At 35.8% G+C, this 17,426-nt stretch overlaps 1 protein-coding gene and 1 long non-coding RNA gene across 8 annotated transcripts in view; one reads left to right on the forward strand and one right to left on the reverse strand.

Moving 5' to 3' along the window:
* The window catches only part of pico (ras-associated and pleckstrin homology domains-containing protein pico), a 216,533-nt gene that overhangs the window by 69,471 nt on the left and 129,636 nt on the right, over positions 1 to 17,426 (reverse strand). For 2 of the 7 annotated variants that reach the window (XM_073074327.1, XM_073074325.1), the window contains exon 1: positions 16,716 to 17,054. The exons of the other annotated variants lie outside the window; for them this stretch is intronic. In XM_073074327.1, the coding sequence (XP_072930428.1) occupies positions 16,716 to 16,724 (9 nt within the window). In that variant the 5' untranslated portion in view covers positions 16,725 to 17,054. Of the gene's footprint in view, positions 1 to 16,715; positions 17,055 to 17,426 lie in introns of those variants that run through there. 7 annotated transcript variants of the gene reach the window in all.
* Positions 13,807 to 15,044, forward strand: LOC140743215 (uncharacterized). The gene is made up of 2 exons (XR_012102411.1): positions 13,807 to 14,210; positions 14,388 to 15,044. It is a non-coding gene; the product is annotated as an uncharacterized LOC140743215 (long non-coding RNA).

Below are 17,426 nucleotides of genomic sequence, written 5' to 3' on the forward strand. Positions count from 1 at the left end.
TCGGAAACCCGTGTATCTAATTGAAATCAAGTTAGTCACGAATTTTCAATTCGAATGCACTTTTTCCACCGGCTTGCTTCTCGAGAATTTTCATTTTAATTCAAATCTGAGTTTCCAGGGCGTTCCTTTGATCTTTTTCTGTCTGCATTTAAGAATTCGGAATCAACAATCTTCCTGTTACGAAGGAATATAGGGATTTTCTTTTGTACCTCGTCTCATCATTTTTTCACTTTTATTAATTGAATCACTAGTGTTTATTTTTATGTTTTACTTTTATTGTTTCTCATTGTGGTATTGAATTCAGTATTGGGCTGATTTGTGTCGTAGGACGACAAATAGCCTATCACCGCTCTTCCAGTCTTCCGTCTTTTCGATACGTCCCTATAGTTCCGGTAAGTATGTAATTTCGTTAGTGGTCTTTCATGTCACAGGCCATGCAAAGGTAAAATCAAAATTCTGATATTCCTATTTCATTCATTTAGGAACATTGACAACACAACAGGCTTGTGTGTTGTACACCATCAGAGCCGGTCTCTCGCAGGAAATTTCGGAATGAATTTTGAAACAGACAGGTTTTATCAATTCGGGGATACTACAGGGTGCCCACCGCATATGGAACCTTAGTGCGCGGGTAAGGTGTGTGACTGTTTTCTAGGTATAAAAAATTCATACAGCCGAACGTAGTCCCCTTTTTCAACCTTCAAATTCAAATGTCATTTATTCAAAATTGATTCATATATAAAACTTTTTGAAAGTAAACAAACTACCACCGCTTCGGAAGATGTTTCGCTATGGAGAAGAAGCGGCGCAAGAAACTCCATACGTGTGCATACTTTTCAATATAAAAATATAACGCAGTCAACTGGTTATGATTTAGTTTAAATATATATAACATTACTTGTACATAAATTAAGTAAATATTAATGCGTAGTATAAGACTGTAGCAATTATCGTAACAGGCTCTTAGACTAGACGAATAGCAAGATGTCCGTTTAATTTCGGTAATGGCGGCTACTGTCTCAGTGTCCTGCAGGACGTAGCTATTATGCAACGTCCTTTGAGGCTTTGATTTCATGTGGCTAAACAGGGTGTCAAGTGATTAGTATCAGGTCCTTTAATGGTGTAAAGTAATTAATATTAATATTATCGATCAATTACAGATTATTTTTCATTTTCATTCGACTGCAGACGGATGTTTCATTTTCCTACTTTGGGGAAAAGGGAGCATTTTTAAGGCTAACATTAAAAGTATTAATCTAACTATTAACTATTAATCTATTTTACTTGGAGCTATAATTTAAGTTCCTATTCATAGCGCACATTTTGGACTGTATTTACAAACAATAAAAAAATATAGATCAACGATCGTGAATTTTCAGAAAAGATAAATAGTAAATAGTTAAATGTTAGTTAAACATTTATGTTTCATAAAAAATATTTTCTTTACCGGTAGTAACATTAGTGGCAAAACTCATGACTCCATTCAGCTTATCAGAGGTTAATTACCGACGTCCATGGGCGTCAGTAGCCATTTACCATTATATTAACTTTCTTTTTTTATACTATGAGAAAATGTATTTCACCTGTGACTTTAGCTACTACGCTAAAAAAAGGTACTTCTATGAGTAGGTACTACACATAAAACATACATCCAAGCTTTCCTTGTAAAGACGCCCGCTGGTTCGTGGGTCGCGTAAGATGACAATCCATTAATTTCTATCACGCCACGATTTTTAGGAAATTGTTTTTTAAGAGTCACAATCTTTTTGTAGTTTGGCATGGAGATCTATCTTCTGTGTTGACATAATGTTGCGTAGTTTTTTGGAATATTGTTTTACTGGGGCGACATCGCCACCTTCTCCTTTATTATTATATAAATTTCACGGTTACATGAAGAATTTGACAAGTCAGATATCACCACCGCGACTACTATTTCTCTATAATAACAGCAGTGTCAAGCGCTGCTGTGTTCGTTTAAGGGCGTGGTATGGGAGACATACTTTTCCGAAGCGTCCCAACTTAGTCCTCCGGGGTAGCATAGTAACGTTTTTGCAGCCGACTTTAGGTAGGACTCTAATCTTATTTGAGGTCGCAGAGTGGAAAGGGCCACTTGTCATCAGGTGAACTGCGTGCTCGTTTGCTACTTCTATATAATAAACAAAACACATTATTAAGCGTTGCTGTGTACATATATTCACTTCAAAGATAGGCCTGCAAATGCCAGCAGTTGTTTACTTGGCTTGTTTACACAAGGTGCTCCTTCAACTACCATTTGCCTTTAATTTGGGTAATGGCAGTGTAGACGTCATCGAACTGTTTGCTTGACTACAAACGATGTGTTACCAACTGACCGAGTTTGCGGTAATAAATTGATTACATTCATATTTGTGTAGAAGCGCGCGGTGTTCCTCGGTTTGTGTAAGGATCTAGTAGATATGCCAGGTTTATATGTATCGGAGATCGGGAATTTTGCTATAATTTTTCAAATGTGGTAGAAACCTCCGTGATTCGACTCCGGCGGCACTACCGCTATACCTGTTTCTTTCTAATAACGACATTGTGCTGTGTGCTGTGCAGTGTGTGTGTGTGTGTGTGTGTGTGTGTGCGTGTGTGTGTGTGTATGTTCTGCTTTGATTGTATGTTCTGTTCTGCTTTCCGGGGTATTTTAGTTTCGTCCTCAAGGATAGCGCAACTGTGGCGAAACTTAGGTAGGAATCTAATCTTATCTAATATTTTTTGCAAAGACTAGAACTCGCTTACTTAAACCTACTTATTCCTAAACTTTGCATGTGGTGCACGGCATATACTTTTTTTACCGTTATTCTACAGAGAATTGGCAAGTATATAAAAAGAGACATATAAGTAACAATTATTTGTACCCAATCGGTATACTCAGCCCCGAAACTTCAAACGCCTAACCGAATAAAACTAACGGAAACTCCGCGGAAAGATACATTAATATTTACATAATGTATGCTCTAATCGTAATATTTGCTCGGTACGAGGTCAAGGCGAGCACGGGTTCACACGGCCGGTGGACACGTGTTATCACTGAGGCAATCATTTATGCTTATGTTATTCATAATCCATCCATTCAATTTTTGCCTAGTAAAGATCGAAGTTTGAAAAATGCGGAAGACAGAAATGGTGTAATATTTACTTTTAGGAACTTTGTTTAATTGTTGTAGGCCCGTTATTGGTAATCAATCTATTCCATTTTTATCTATCGAATATCGAAAATTGGTAATGTCTCGTATGAACTGTCTGTAAATAACGAGGGTTATTGATAATGGAGTCTACTCTATGAGAATTAGTGATAAATGGATCTTCTTTGCATACTTATATTTTTTAATCATTTAATCATTAATTTGCCATGAATATTAGTCATTACAGGTCTTACAATATAAACATTTGTATCATATTCAGCTATATTAATTTAATAGCATGCAAATATTACAATTCAATTTCAATATAATTAAATACAATTAATTCAACAAAGATTTAACATTACATTATATATTATTACTATATTAAACGTTAACTAATTTATATTAAATGTCATAAATTCACGAATGTCATAAAAGTTATGTTCTAATAAGATTTTTTTAAGTTTTAACTTAAACAATTTTTCCGGTACATTTTTAAAAGTATCAGGCAGCCTATTATAATTTTTTATACACATGCTGTATGCATTATTTAGGAGCAGGGATGTACGTGGTGGGTCAGGAAAAACCAGTCTGTCAGGATTTCTTGTATTTTTAAGATAAATTTCATTGGCTGTTCTAAAAATATTTTTATGCCTTTTCACAAAACTACATGTTTCCAGGATGTATATATCTGTTAAAGTTAGTATATTTAATTTTTTAAATAGCGGTCTACATGAATCACTTGGGAATGTCGAAAATGTTGAAATAAGACATCATTATGAGAAGAATTTTTCCCGTTTACAAAACTGTGTAAAGTTGTCAATTAGATTCGAGAATTGATTAGATGTATACGTGAGGTTGACTGCACATGCATTGCTACTCCAAGGACTAAGTTGGAGCTTCACGGATCACATCTTTCAAAGCGGAACTAAGCAGAGCTTAACACTGTTGTCATTATGGAGAAATAGATGCAACGGTTGTGCCTTCGGAGTCGAACCACAAAGGGTTCTAGCACCTTCATATTTACTTAGCTAAGCTAGCTACGTACTCGTAGCTAAGCTAAGTGCGTATTGGTAGACTTCAAATACCTTTGAATACTTGTTTTTAGATTTCTCAGGTATGAAGCTTCCCTCGCGATGTTTTCCTTCACCGTGTGAGCAAGTCATGATTAATTTATAATACACACATAACTTTGAAAAACCACTGGTTTTTGGCGGCCTTTTTGGTGGCCTGGATTTTGATCCTCGGACCCCTCGATCAAGGAGCCGAGTTTCTTAACCACTAGGCTATCACTGCTATCAATATTTATGGATTACTATGTGCTAATCTGACTAAATCATGAATGAAGTAACATCTCTTTAGATGTTACTGTTCCTCAAGTAAATCAGCGAAGATTACGATACGTCTCAAGTATGAGGTCGTCAGTATTATAATATGACCCAGATTAACCCGGCGATACGACAACCTTCGTATCGTTATCGCTGGCCTCGCCTCAACACACTGTGATTAGCGACAATTCACGCGAATGGATCGGAATATGAACATTTGAACAGATATTGGAATTCTCAGAGTGTCGTGCGATGGTGTTTAAATTCACTCGTGCTAGGTTTTTTGGCTATAATTAGGTCTCCGCTATCTATGACTAGCCGCCTGTCCGTCTATCCTATCTGTCGAATCGTAACAAATAGACAGTTGACATTTTTACAGAGTGTATGTCATTGGCACAAATTAACGAGAATAGTTAAAAAAGAAATTGGCCAAGTGTGAGTTGAAGTCTGCCACAAAGGGTACCGTACCTACTACACAAGCTTCATTTATTTTTTTATTGTAGTACTTGTTATCATAGCAACCATAGAATTAAATAAATTGTAAAAATAAACGTCTGTGTACTACGGTTTAAGAGATAAAGCCCTGTGACGGACGTACACAGCCGCGGCCCAAATAATACTGTTCCATTTTTAATCTTTGGGTATGGGAAGCTAAAATAACTTTTCCTGAAACCAGTAGAGTATCACTGCAAATCCTGATGCTATTCGCACAAATTTTCAGCGGAAAAGTAACGAATGTACACGTTAACCGTCAAGTTTCAAAAAAATTGTTTGACGTTCTGAAAAATCTAGGGAGGAAATTCACAAATTCCAATTTTGAAACAATACTTCCGGTTTGGGTATCGATTTCTGTTTGTGAATTGAAAACTTATTTAGCGGCGTTGTGCACTTTTTGTGAGGGGTAAAATTTGTTAACCTCGCGTCACGACACGTGGCCTGATCGAAAATTCGTAAGAGGCAAAGCAAACTGCAAAAGTCAAGACGTCATCCGGTGTCAGTATAAATCATATGTCGATACTACAATTATAAGACAAGTATAGCGGCGGTGGTGATTATTTTCAGTTTTTCATCTTTTAAGTGTTTTCCTTTACCTTCGGTATATTTATCGAAGTAGTGAATTGGTTTTATTCTATAAATTCTATATCGGTTTAGAATTCCACTTGTTGCTAAGAACGTGATATTTTCACATTTAAAGTGATTAAGTGATTCAATAGCATACTTAGACGGCGCATGACTCATAAAGACCTACTTTTGTAAAACCATTTCTATAACTAAAACCTCTGGATACTTTGAGAAACTTTTGAACTAGTATTAAGTTTACTACAGTAACGTTGCAAGAACATGCAAGTGATAATAGTTAAGTTTGCGTAAGGGCTGTTGCAGACATCCTACTTTTTAAAACGGCGTTCGACGACTTAGCCGTTTGCGGAAATTAGATGCAGCGATCAAACGCTGAACCCCGCACACATTTGAGCCTTGGTCGCGAGTTTTGGAGAGATTGGTGCAGCAAACGAAATGCAAAAACGCGATGCTGAATTAATGCCTCATAACAGCAGTCAATAGGTGAAACAGAGGTCGACCACAGATGCGCCGCTATCCCTGAGGACTAAGCTGGAACGCCTCGGACAAGTATGTCTCCCTTACCACACCCTTCAAAACGGTACACAAAAGCGCCTAACACTGCTGTTATTAGGTAGAAATAAGTGTGGCGGTGGTGCCGCCGGAGTCGAACCACAAAGGGTTCTACCACCTTCAAACAGTTCTCAGAGTAGCAGCGCATCTACGGCCGACCTCAGGTACGAATATCTAATCCTATCTGGGGTTGATTACAGATGTCCATGGGCGGCAGTAGCCACTAACCATCAGGTGGACTGCATGCTCGTCTGCAATTTCTACATTATATAAAAATGCAGTCGCTTAAACGCGTTGTCGACACCAAGACCAAACACAATGTCGCCAAAAGAGTCGCATGTCTGTACCCGCAAATAATGCAAAACGACTATTTCCCGTAACACGGCTGAAGTTACAACGGAATATCAGTCTGCATATTGTCATGTTAATTTTGTTTTCAACTAGCTGTACCATTTACGTCTTGTTTGAACAATTATCTGCATACCTCATTCGTGCAAGTTAGTAGCCGACCAGTTTGTTAAAGTTTGAAACCGCGTGAGGCGGATAAAAGGGGTGATGGAAATAGGGGGATGGAATGCGGGTGAATAGTTTTTGCATGTATCCACGACGATGCGCGCTTTATTCAGCTTACAGGTGTGAGTACCGCCCGTTATTAATGACCTATCTATCCATTTTGTACCTACCAAAGATGTGACGATGTCTAGTATGAAGAAATTGTTAAGTGTTGATCTTTGGTAGGCCAAACAATTCAAAAGATTCATTATTATTAACAAGCAAAATACAGATCATAGGTATAAACTAACGTCGACTAGAACAAGTCTAACTTGGTCGATTAAGGGAGGTCGAAAGTCGTCTGTGGGGTGTAAATTAGAACTTCGATGAGATTCAAAGAAGTTACTCTATAGATTTACTGTCCCTGAAGTTTTACTTCTTAAGTCAAGTTAGATGAAGTTCAGATCGTATCGGGATAAAAACATTTTACAACATTATTAGGTTTTTGAAATTCGATTTCAGTTACACCACCACCATATAATATAGTTTATACCTAACTGTAGGGTCAAACTCAGGTTAAGTCTGTATTGAAGAATTGGTTAAGCAGAGACATTTATGTGGTTTTCTGTGGCCGATTTCAATCTATCTGTGTCATATTTCTGTCGATTGCACCACCAAAAATATTAATATAAATCCTTACATTTTTCAAAGTATAAATAATTATACTTTGAAAAATGTAAGGATTTATATTATATATAGGTAGGCATTATTTATTATCAGTAAAGTAATAAAATTATTACTATTGCTAAACTTGTAACGGAAGTGTATCTTCCGTACTTATTTGATGTGTTACATTTAATTTCTGTTAATTTCTTAATGCGTGGACAAATACACGATAACAGCGCTCCAAGAGTCACGACTTCCCAACCGATAAGTTTCGAAGAATTGTATAAACGGAAATGAATACCAAGTTATTGTTGATGATCCAAATATCAAAAAATAAATAAAACGTTGAAATAAAATTTAATATTATCTAGAAGTAAATTAAACGTTAAAATAGACTTATCAGAGAGAAGCTTAATCTTGTGTGTACTACTCGTATTGTCGTATTGAAGCGCCGTTTGCTCATTATCTTCGCACTGCTGGGCACGGGTTTCCTCTCAGACTTCTTCACCGTTTAAGCTAGTGATAATTGTTTTTTAATGCGACAATGTATGACATGAAAAATCATGCCTGTGATCCGTAGCTTGAACTAAGCCGGCCGGCACCCATATCGGAGTCCGATTTTCTAACCATTATGATATCATTGCTACTACCTTCCTTCTGAATCAATACCATAGATTCAGATTTTGATTTCACACACATCGCAGCACAGCACGCAAGCTGAATATTGCTGCTTTGCGGCAAGAAACTGTGGTAGTTAACTACCCTGAATGAATGCGGTGCATGGATCTTGCAGCTGCATTTTTGCTGCAGAAAAATAAAATTGTTTTAGTCAAGTCGAGCAGGCATCATGTATTTTAAAAAAGTAGCAGTGCAAGCATTGCTGCTAAGCGGCAGACGTCTATGACGGTGTAACCGGATAAACGGTTATTGGCGGTGCATTCGATTGTTTTATAATGTCAAGAACAGCAGCGCGAGAATTGCTGTTTTACAGCAGAATAACGCTTTTTGATATATGGACCAGTCATACGAAATTCATTGCATTAATAGTTCATATGAAAGATTAGAACGGCACTGATGTTGCTGCTTTACAGCAGAAAACCTATGCACGTGCAATAAAAGTAAACCAGAATCTTTAATATGTAAATGGATACATTCGCCATTTACATATTAAAGATTCTGGTTTACTTATTATTATATTATAATTTGAAAATTGGTGATCGGCAGCGCAAACATTGCTGCTATGCAGCAGAACCATATAACAATAATAACATATCTGACGTAATCATATCGAAGACGTGTGCACTCGCGACATATTTAATTCACACTATAACGAGGAATCGATCAAGATTAAATATTCAACCTTTGTAGCTAGTAATTCGCGTTGGCGTATGACATCAATGGATATGGTTATAAATTCTTAATGATAATTACGTATCGACGTACAGTTGACAGAACCCTTTAATTCCACTCCGGATGTCATTACCTATCTATTCTGACATATAACAACGGAGTTAAACACTTCTGTGTACTTGAAGGGTCTGGTAAGGGAGAGAGAGATGAAAGAACTTGAAACAGGTGACCCAAAGGGATATAAGGGATTAGAGTTTTCGAGTCCTCCCCTCATTTCGCATAGGCTAGAGACGGAAATATATTTAAACAGAAGGACCTCTTTGGCCTACATACAGATAACATTAGCTTAATAAGAGAAATTAAAACAAGACAAACTAATCGAACTTTTTTTCTTGCGGACCTTTGACTACTATGGAATAACCTATTTGCAATCACACATGGAAAAGGCGTGACAGTTGAACGGCTAAGTATTTACTAATATTAAATTCTCCATACGCAATAATGATGATAAATCAATACTGATTCGGCTGATATGCCTGCATATAATAACTGTTTTAACTCGAAATTTGCCAATGTTTCTAGACAATAATTGCCAAAGTTTTTTGAAAAAGAATTATTAAGATGGATTATCACTAACGGTTCTTTATCTATTGTGCCATTATCATACTGAAGCGGTTAAGAATGCACGCCTTACGCGAGGAAATTAGTGCCAAGAGGATTTTAAATTGAATTTCGCTTAGCGCTTAGCGGGAGATTACGGTTCAAATAAATATGTTTAAATAAGCAATGGTAGCCTAGTGGCTTAAACTTGGCATTCCAATCGCGGGGTGCAAGGTTAAAATCCAAGGCATAATTGTGATTTTTCAAAATGCGTGTATCAGAAATTATCACTTGCTATAGTGGTGAAGAGATCATAGTAAAGAAACCTTTTTGTCTGAGGGCTCTTACGAAAATGTTCAACATATTTGATGTTGATACCACTTCACATCACCACACTCTTCAAGCCATACACAGCAGCATTATACACTGCTGTTATAAGGCGGCTCCGGTATTTAATTAAATGGGTTCTGTTCTGGTTCAAATATAAATTAATTTGAACAAACTGTACTACTTTTTATTAACTTTTATCTGAACTTTGAACATTTTTTCTATCTATAATAACAAGTTCTACATACTAAAATCTAGGCAGAACTTTCTCAATTAAATTCGGTCTAGCGGATCGTTTAGTTGGTCTACGGCAAGTTTTCCAACCGTGAAATAGATTCCGTAGCAACATGCGGTAGATACGTTTGGTAATTATAGATTTATCTGTTGATTGTATTCTATAAACATCGTTAACGCCATCAAAAACATAACTGTAAAAAAATAAGTCTCACGACTTAGTCCTTCTACAGTAAAAATATGTGAGATCCATGTAATACCAAGTCGGTTAATTTATTCAATCCCTACTTAAGGGACCTTTTGTCTATTATTATTTTATAATTAGCTAACCTAACAACATCTTATGAGACCATATCAATATTAAAAATCTTTTATGTTTTAGATAAATAGATTGACTTGGCAATTGTACTGCTACTAAACAATCTAACTTAATGTAATATGTACCTATTACTTGTGAGGTACTGTACATTGTGTATTCATCGCATCACACCGCATTACACAAGTAACATATTATATTAAACAATATGGTTACATTAAACTAATTTTAAATTTATCTGTTGATGTTATATTCTATAAATAATGTAAAATGTTATTTACTTAAAGGAAAAACCAAGCGCGCATGGTTGATGGTAAGTGGATACAATGGCGGTCTATTATAATCAATTCCTAATGGGATTGTAATGTTTGCTATCCCTGAGGACGGTAGCTATACAAGCGATGTTCGTCAGAGACAGTCGCCGATTGACGACCGCGATCGTCACCGACTGTTGTTCGCGAACTGTTTTCGGCTGTCACGTGTTCATCGTCAGCGATCGTTGGGGTTTGTCGGTTCCTGGGCCCTACCACCATCTTTTAAAAACAATCATAGTTCAGGAAAGTTGTATTTCAATTTTCAATATTGCATCAACATTATTTTATTTCGTAACACGACCTCCGTAAAACAGTTTTGTTTTATTCCAGCCATGTAAACTTAAACCCTTATTAATTGTTCGCTTATCCATTGGATAAAATCAACTGAAATGGTCATATTTTGCTTAAAAAAATAAATTTACTGCAAGAAAAGAATGACCGACGAAAAAAAGAATTTCGACCGACTTCATACAAAACTGTTTATTGTCATATTATAAAAACAATCCTACTTTAACGAGGTCGTGGTACGAAATTACAATGTATGATTAAATTAATATTGTTTTAAGAGATGGTAGTAGGCTCCCTGGCATCTGGCAACGACAATAGACAACGTCAGCAACAATTGCTGACGACAACCGGTAATTGAAGGAGACTGTTGTCGACAAGAACTGTTTTCTGTGTAACAGCTCACTATCATTCTTGTGTTACTTCCTTAGTTGTAAATTGTAATATTCCCGTGTAACGAGGCCTCACAATCGATACAATATGTAGCAATGCTTAAAACACTATTGTAGCATAAATATATGTGGCGGTGGAGCCCCCGGAGTCGAACCACTAATGGTTCTACCCTCTTAAATTTTCACCAGATGTCATTTCTAGCCCAAAAGTAACATGTAAATTGTTATTCATAGTTTGCTTCCTGAAATACAGTGGCCAATCTTAACTTTATGTCGCGACTGACACTCGTTAAAATTTAACCAATATATATACAATTAGGAAAAGGCATTCGACGTAATAAGTTTGAGTTTCTTTACAAATTTGCAAGACATTTAATTCCCAGTTGAGATTCCTTCGAATGGCCAATTATTTCTTGCCATAAGTCTGTTGGCTTATAAATGCTTCTGAGATGGAAACTGTATTTGAAGCAAAGTGATGGTGAGTAGATATTTATTCCACTTCTGACAAGATGCTTCTCGGAATAAATAGCGCGAAGATTTTGCTACGTAGGTTGCTGTCTTTAGGGTTCCGCACCCGAAGGGCAAAAACGCAACGCTATTACGCCTTCGCTGTCTGTCACAGGTCTCTATCGCTTGTGTCGTAATATATAGAAAATTGAAATTGATTGGTGTAGTCACACGGTAAACTCATATTCATGTCAGCTGGCATCTACATTCTTCCACCAAAACGCAAGACCTGCTCCACGGTAGTGGCACGGTGATGGTATCCCTCACAGTTAACTATACTGGTTGTAACACCTTTCAAATGATGAAAGCAGGTGGACACAGAAATGCCGTCGGAATTCGTATACATACTTAATATGTGAATGGATTAACCTTCAAAATTACACAAGATTAACGAGACGGAATAACTTATCAGTGCAGATGACTCACGAACTAATCATTATATAAATATAGCATCAGCATTTCCACTAGACACGGATGATGCACCGTCTATGTATATTGAGGTAATGACTAGCGGTTCATCTGGTACTAGTCACTTGGCAATGGTTTGGTATTAGATATCTCAGGGACGAAGCTTTGATATTCAGTCATGTGCATATTAGAGACGAACTGTGCTCCAGCGGCACCGTGAGCGGTTTCACCCGCGTATATAAATGTAATTATATTCAAGAGGTACGAATTTCAGGCACACCTCTGATTTTTCAAAGTTATATGCATATTATAAATTAATTATTACTTCCCTTAACGGTAAACGAAAACTTGCACACCAGGGACAGTAAAGGGTTTGTCGACGATCAAATATCAAACAACGCGGTTGACTTCGGCCCTACGGTCCCAAATGAGAAATTGGAGCAGTCTCCACCACGCTGCTCAAGTCTCTTAAGTATTTATTACTACGCGTATGTTAATTCACAGTAAAACATGTCTTGTTTTATTTCAAGAATGGTGATTCAGGTGAAATAATGCTAAGTAGGTAAGTACCTAATTATCTAATGTTTATAGATTGATAGTAGAATTATCAGAATGGATGAGACATAACATACTGTGAGCTATTACGACATAGATAAAGATAAAGATAAAAATATTAGTGTTTAAACAAGTGGGTGCAAGTGGTCAACACACAACTAATTATAGAATTTCACGTGCATTTTGTGCTATGAGTTTAAAACTTATCAGACAAAGTAATAAAATTAAAGTATCATAGTTTTATCAACAAAAAACAACAGTTAACGGCTGTCGTTCAAATATTGGTAAGTGGTTTCAGCCGCCGTGTATATTTGTAATAAGTGCTAAAAATCATTTATGTATGTCCATTGTCCACTTGGACAATGGACATACATAAATGATTTTCATTGATGATGTGCATTGCTGAGGACTTATGGACCTTCTCGTCGCGCGTGTTTATTTCCGCACACGCGTCCTTCCCGCACGCGAGTCCTGCATCCTTTCGTTTTATATGCATACGAACATGCGTTTCGAAGAGACTGCAGCGAGCTAAATCGTGCTTGCGTGTGACCCTAAATTGTGTAAAATGTCTCTTTCCTACATTTTTAAAGCCAGCACAGATCAGTGGTACAACATTGGGTTAGTTATGTCAGTTTAAAATAATGTCAGTTCAAAGTTTATTTCAATTTCTTTCGTGTCACATTTCGTGGTCGGTGAAAAAAGTAGTTCAATTTGCATTACTTTAAACATAAAATGATGCGTATAAGATTTGTAATTAGCTCCAGAGTATAAATGCAATAGTTTTCATTACAATTTTACTGTAATTAGTTTAATTAATAGAGGAAAAGCGGCCCGCTTTCTTGGCACTCCACCGCGGCGGCGATTTAGACTCATCAAGGTTTAATTGTTTAGAATAGGTTGTTTTGTTCCATGTTATCAAATTTAATTAGTTTAATACATTTTATAGAGTTTATTATTAACATACAATGATATCGACATGTTTTTCTAAACTTCGTCAAGATAACTCCTTAGTGTATGTAAAATTGTATGTAAAACTGTTCTTTTATTTTTTCTTTGGATTACAAGGTAATCAATATTAATAAAAATGTATTATTCAATGAGTAAATAAAATTTGATCATATCATCCCAGAAATGACATTTTTTTATGGAAAATGGAATCAAAAAACGGTTAGAGTTTATAATTTTACTGTAAGTATTATTTCAATGAAGTAAAATAATAATCATATTAAGCGGAGCGTCGCGCGAAACACAATTGGGTACTTGACAGTTTTAACAATAAAATATGAAATATATCCAATATGTTAGCTTATAAGTAAACATAAATTATGCAGTATTTAGTTTAATTTTTAATACGTTCTAAGTATTTTAATTTTTTTAAAGAAATTTTCGATTATTTATCTGTGGATTTTAAATCCCAAAACGGCGACAGTGCTGCCTTAAACTTCATGTGACGTCACCACATGCATAATAAACAAGACAAATAAAAATGATATCGTTTGCTGTTAGAGTTGGTTGAATTTATGTTGTGAACCGAAATGAATCCACAGTATATTAAAGCTGATAGCGTGAATCTGCTTAAAGAAGATATATAATGCAATAAATAAAAATGAATACAAAAACTTCCGTGAAATAACCTGTGGAAATCACAAATAAACAACGTAAGTAAAATATTCTTTATATTTACATTTAATCATTTCGGACAATTAAAACATTTCTTAACCGATTTCCGATAGAAGAAAGGTTGTCTTTAAGTGATTATCAAGCTTTTTAAACTATACTTATATTCTTATGTGAACTGCTTTAAGGTTATTTATTGATTATATTTATATTTTCAGATCTTCGCGACAGTCGTATAGTGACGACGCTATAGGGTATGTGCAGTTTAAGAGGCAGGCAAGTTTGTGTTTCATGAAAAGTAAAAGTTGTCCTGAATACAAGGTACATCAAAAGTCATGCTCAGTGTCCATGACTGTATATGAAAAACAAAGTATTATTAAATGTGATGACTGTCCTGCCTCCCAAGGATGCAGCAAACATGCAGTAGCATTTTTAATGTGGAGTCATAGAAAGTGAGGAACCAAAAGATTCAAAGGTGGTCAGCACTCTGAAGTACATAAAGTAAAGGAAATGGGAAATAGTAGTTCTTTACTTGAGTAACCTACCCAACAACACGAAGGAAGGAAAATGACCATACAGTTGCTGTTATTGCACTACAGATTTCTCAAAATGACAATGATAAAAATTATATATCTAGTTGTTACAGAAAATAATTTTAAAAATGAAGAAAGTACATACTCAAGCAGCACAAAAATTCAGCTTAGCAAGAGCTTCAATATACAAGAAAATAACAGCTTCAAAATGCTTTGAGATTATTTGTAGTAAATATTGTAAATGTAAATATATACAAAAGTTCTACGGTGTGTCCGCAATAATAGACCCATATAAACCTAACAAACAAAGCAGTCGGTTAATAAAAGATTAAAATTAGCAAATCATGTATTTTTAATTATACAGTCCTGTAAGTCAATCCGTGCACAAGTAATAATAACTCAGTCATCGAAATAGTTTGTTTCTTATTAATTACAGAATGAGGCCTTAAAATAGAGAATTCTCGTAGACTTCTTTTAATTCATTTATTCTATTCTTAACTAATACTATTCTAACTCTATTCTTATCGTAGACATCTTTATAATATATGAATACATTAACTTGCTGTTTTGTTCTGATTACATCCGGCTTTGATGATTTAGAGTAGAGGAATCACTCCTTATTCTTTTTTCTCATTAATACTTCTATTATATGTTTGAATCCTCTGTCTGCAAGTTCTTTTAACGTTTATGAGATTTCGGCTTCGGAACGTGTATAAGCAAATTTGTTAGGATATTTAGCGATCGTACTTGTACACATCGTCACTGCACACGTCTTATAACTTGTCATTTATTTCAATTTTAGTTATAAAAGCTAAATAACTCCCTATTTTCTTCCGAGCGTTGTTTGTTTACAGTATAATGACGTTTCGCCACAAAATGACACTTGACCGCCTGATTTAACGCGACGTTCCGTTCACCGTAAAGAAACTTTGTTTTTTATTAATAAATAGCCCTTTTTTCGAAAAAGTGATCAATGAAAGGCATATATAATACGTATACTAATTCATTAAAACACTTTCCCAAAAAGTGTCAAGTAGCCAATTCACTTCAACGCGTCTCAGTTTACATGAAGGAAACACAACTTTTCCGAAACGAAATCTATGTTATGTTTTGGAAACTTCTCTGTTTTGCATAAAGGTCCCGTCAAATTATGTCCATTCATTTCCCAGATTGTCCCAGGCATTATAAGTTGTTTTTAAAACACGTTTATATTTTTAAGTTTTCTTATTTTGTCCAAGAGGCCCATTTATTTAAAAACACGAACACGTCAATTTTATGTTGTTTAGGCAGATTTGTTTTTTTTCTGTGACTCACTGCGTTGAGGAAATGTTACACACATAATATTTATCTTAACATAAATATGTCCTTAGTGTAATCTAAATATTTTATTAAAAGCATTAATTATATGTTGTCATCAACAATTGTGTTACATTTTATAAAGTCATTGAAGTTAATCCGATATTATCAAACGATTGTCGCCGTTAGAGCTTCGTTCGTGTAAGTCTTTCACTCTTTTAGTCATGAGCACGCAAAAAATCTAAAATTAGAATGTTAAAATTAGTCTCTTTCTTCAAAGTAGGATAGTGAATCACAGGCAAGATTATTTGAAAAATTCGGTTTTGCCAAAATGTAGGTCATTTAAATTTTGCCAAAGCTTGTTCCATGTTGATAAACTTCATCGCGGGAAAAAATGTACCTAAATATTTATGTAAAACAAGACAATAATAATACTATTGCAAAAAGTCTTACAACGTCAGAAATATATCCGGTAAGAAGTTTATTTTTCACCAAAAACATGGTAAAGTTGTATTAAATGCATGTTTTGTAACTATTCGGTCTTCGGTCTTCTTCAATCAGCTGTCCGTAATTTTCTTCGTTAATATCGATGACATAACGATAGACTTCACAACTCATATTTTTAATTCATAAAAAGGAGATCCAAATCATACATACAATCTCGCATTTTCGTTCATAAATTTCAGCTAATCAACTACTAACTACCAACAAACTTACGTTCGACATCCTGATTGACTGCTACTGCAGCTCAATTGTCAGCCAAACACATTCAAAAGTTTTTACACATTAAATAAATAAATCAGTTTATCAGCCACCAAAAATTAAAATGTTTGAAAGTAGAACCGAACTCCAAACTCCGAACGCGGTCGCGAGAAAAGACCGAAAACAAAAAAAAACAAATAGTAGAAAGATAAACAGAATCCTCGATTAAAAATGAATGTCAAAAAAAATTTGAGAATCGAACTCAATTCACTTGAACTTCGCAAACGCTAGCTCAGAGCGCAGAGGCGACTTCAGCGTTTAGGCACCGATGATCGCCGTTCCCGAAGCCGAAGTGGCGAGCCGGGGGCGTAAAGCGGTTTATAACACCGGCCGCGGCGAGGCTTGCCCCTCCACTGCGGCGCGGCGCGATGCGCGAGGACGACACGGAAGACGCACACATACGACACTTCCGTATGATTATGCGTGGCTGTGTTGTGTTAGGTCGCGATTTATTACGATCGGTTTGGCTTTGATCACTAGGCCTAATATCGTCGATAATTGCACTTTTTGAGTAATCTAAAAGTACTTAAAACTTTCCTGAATAATTAGGGGATAAGTGCCACTCCTATCTGTCGTGGAGTACTTAATTGTTTTGGTCTGAAGGGGTGACACGCACCATGCATAGCGAACGAGGTGCCTTAATCTAACTTAATCCTCAAGCGCAGA

Source organism: Epargyreus clarus, unplaced genomic scaffold (assembly GCF_041222505.1).
Source record: "Epargyreus clarus isolate Ecla_fem2 unplaced genomic scaffold, WU_Ecla_fem_2.2 ptg000007l, whole genome shotgun sequence".
NCBI classification, from domain to species: Eukaryota; Metazoa; Arthropoda; class Insecta; order Lepidoptera; family Hesperiidae; genus Epargyreus; species Epargyreus clarus.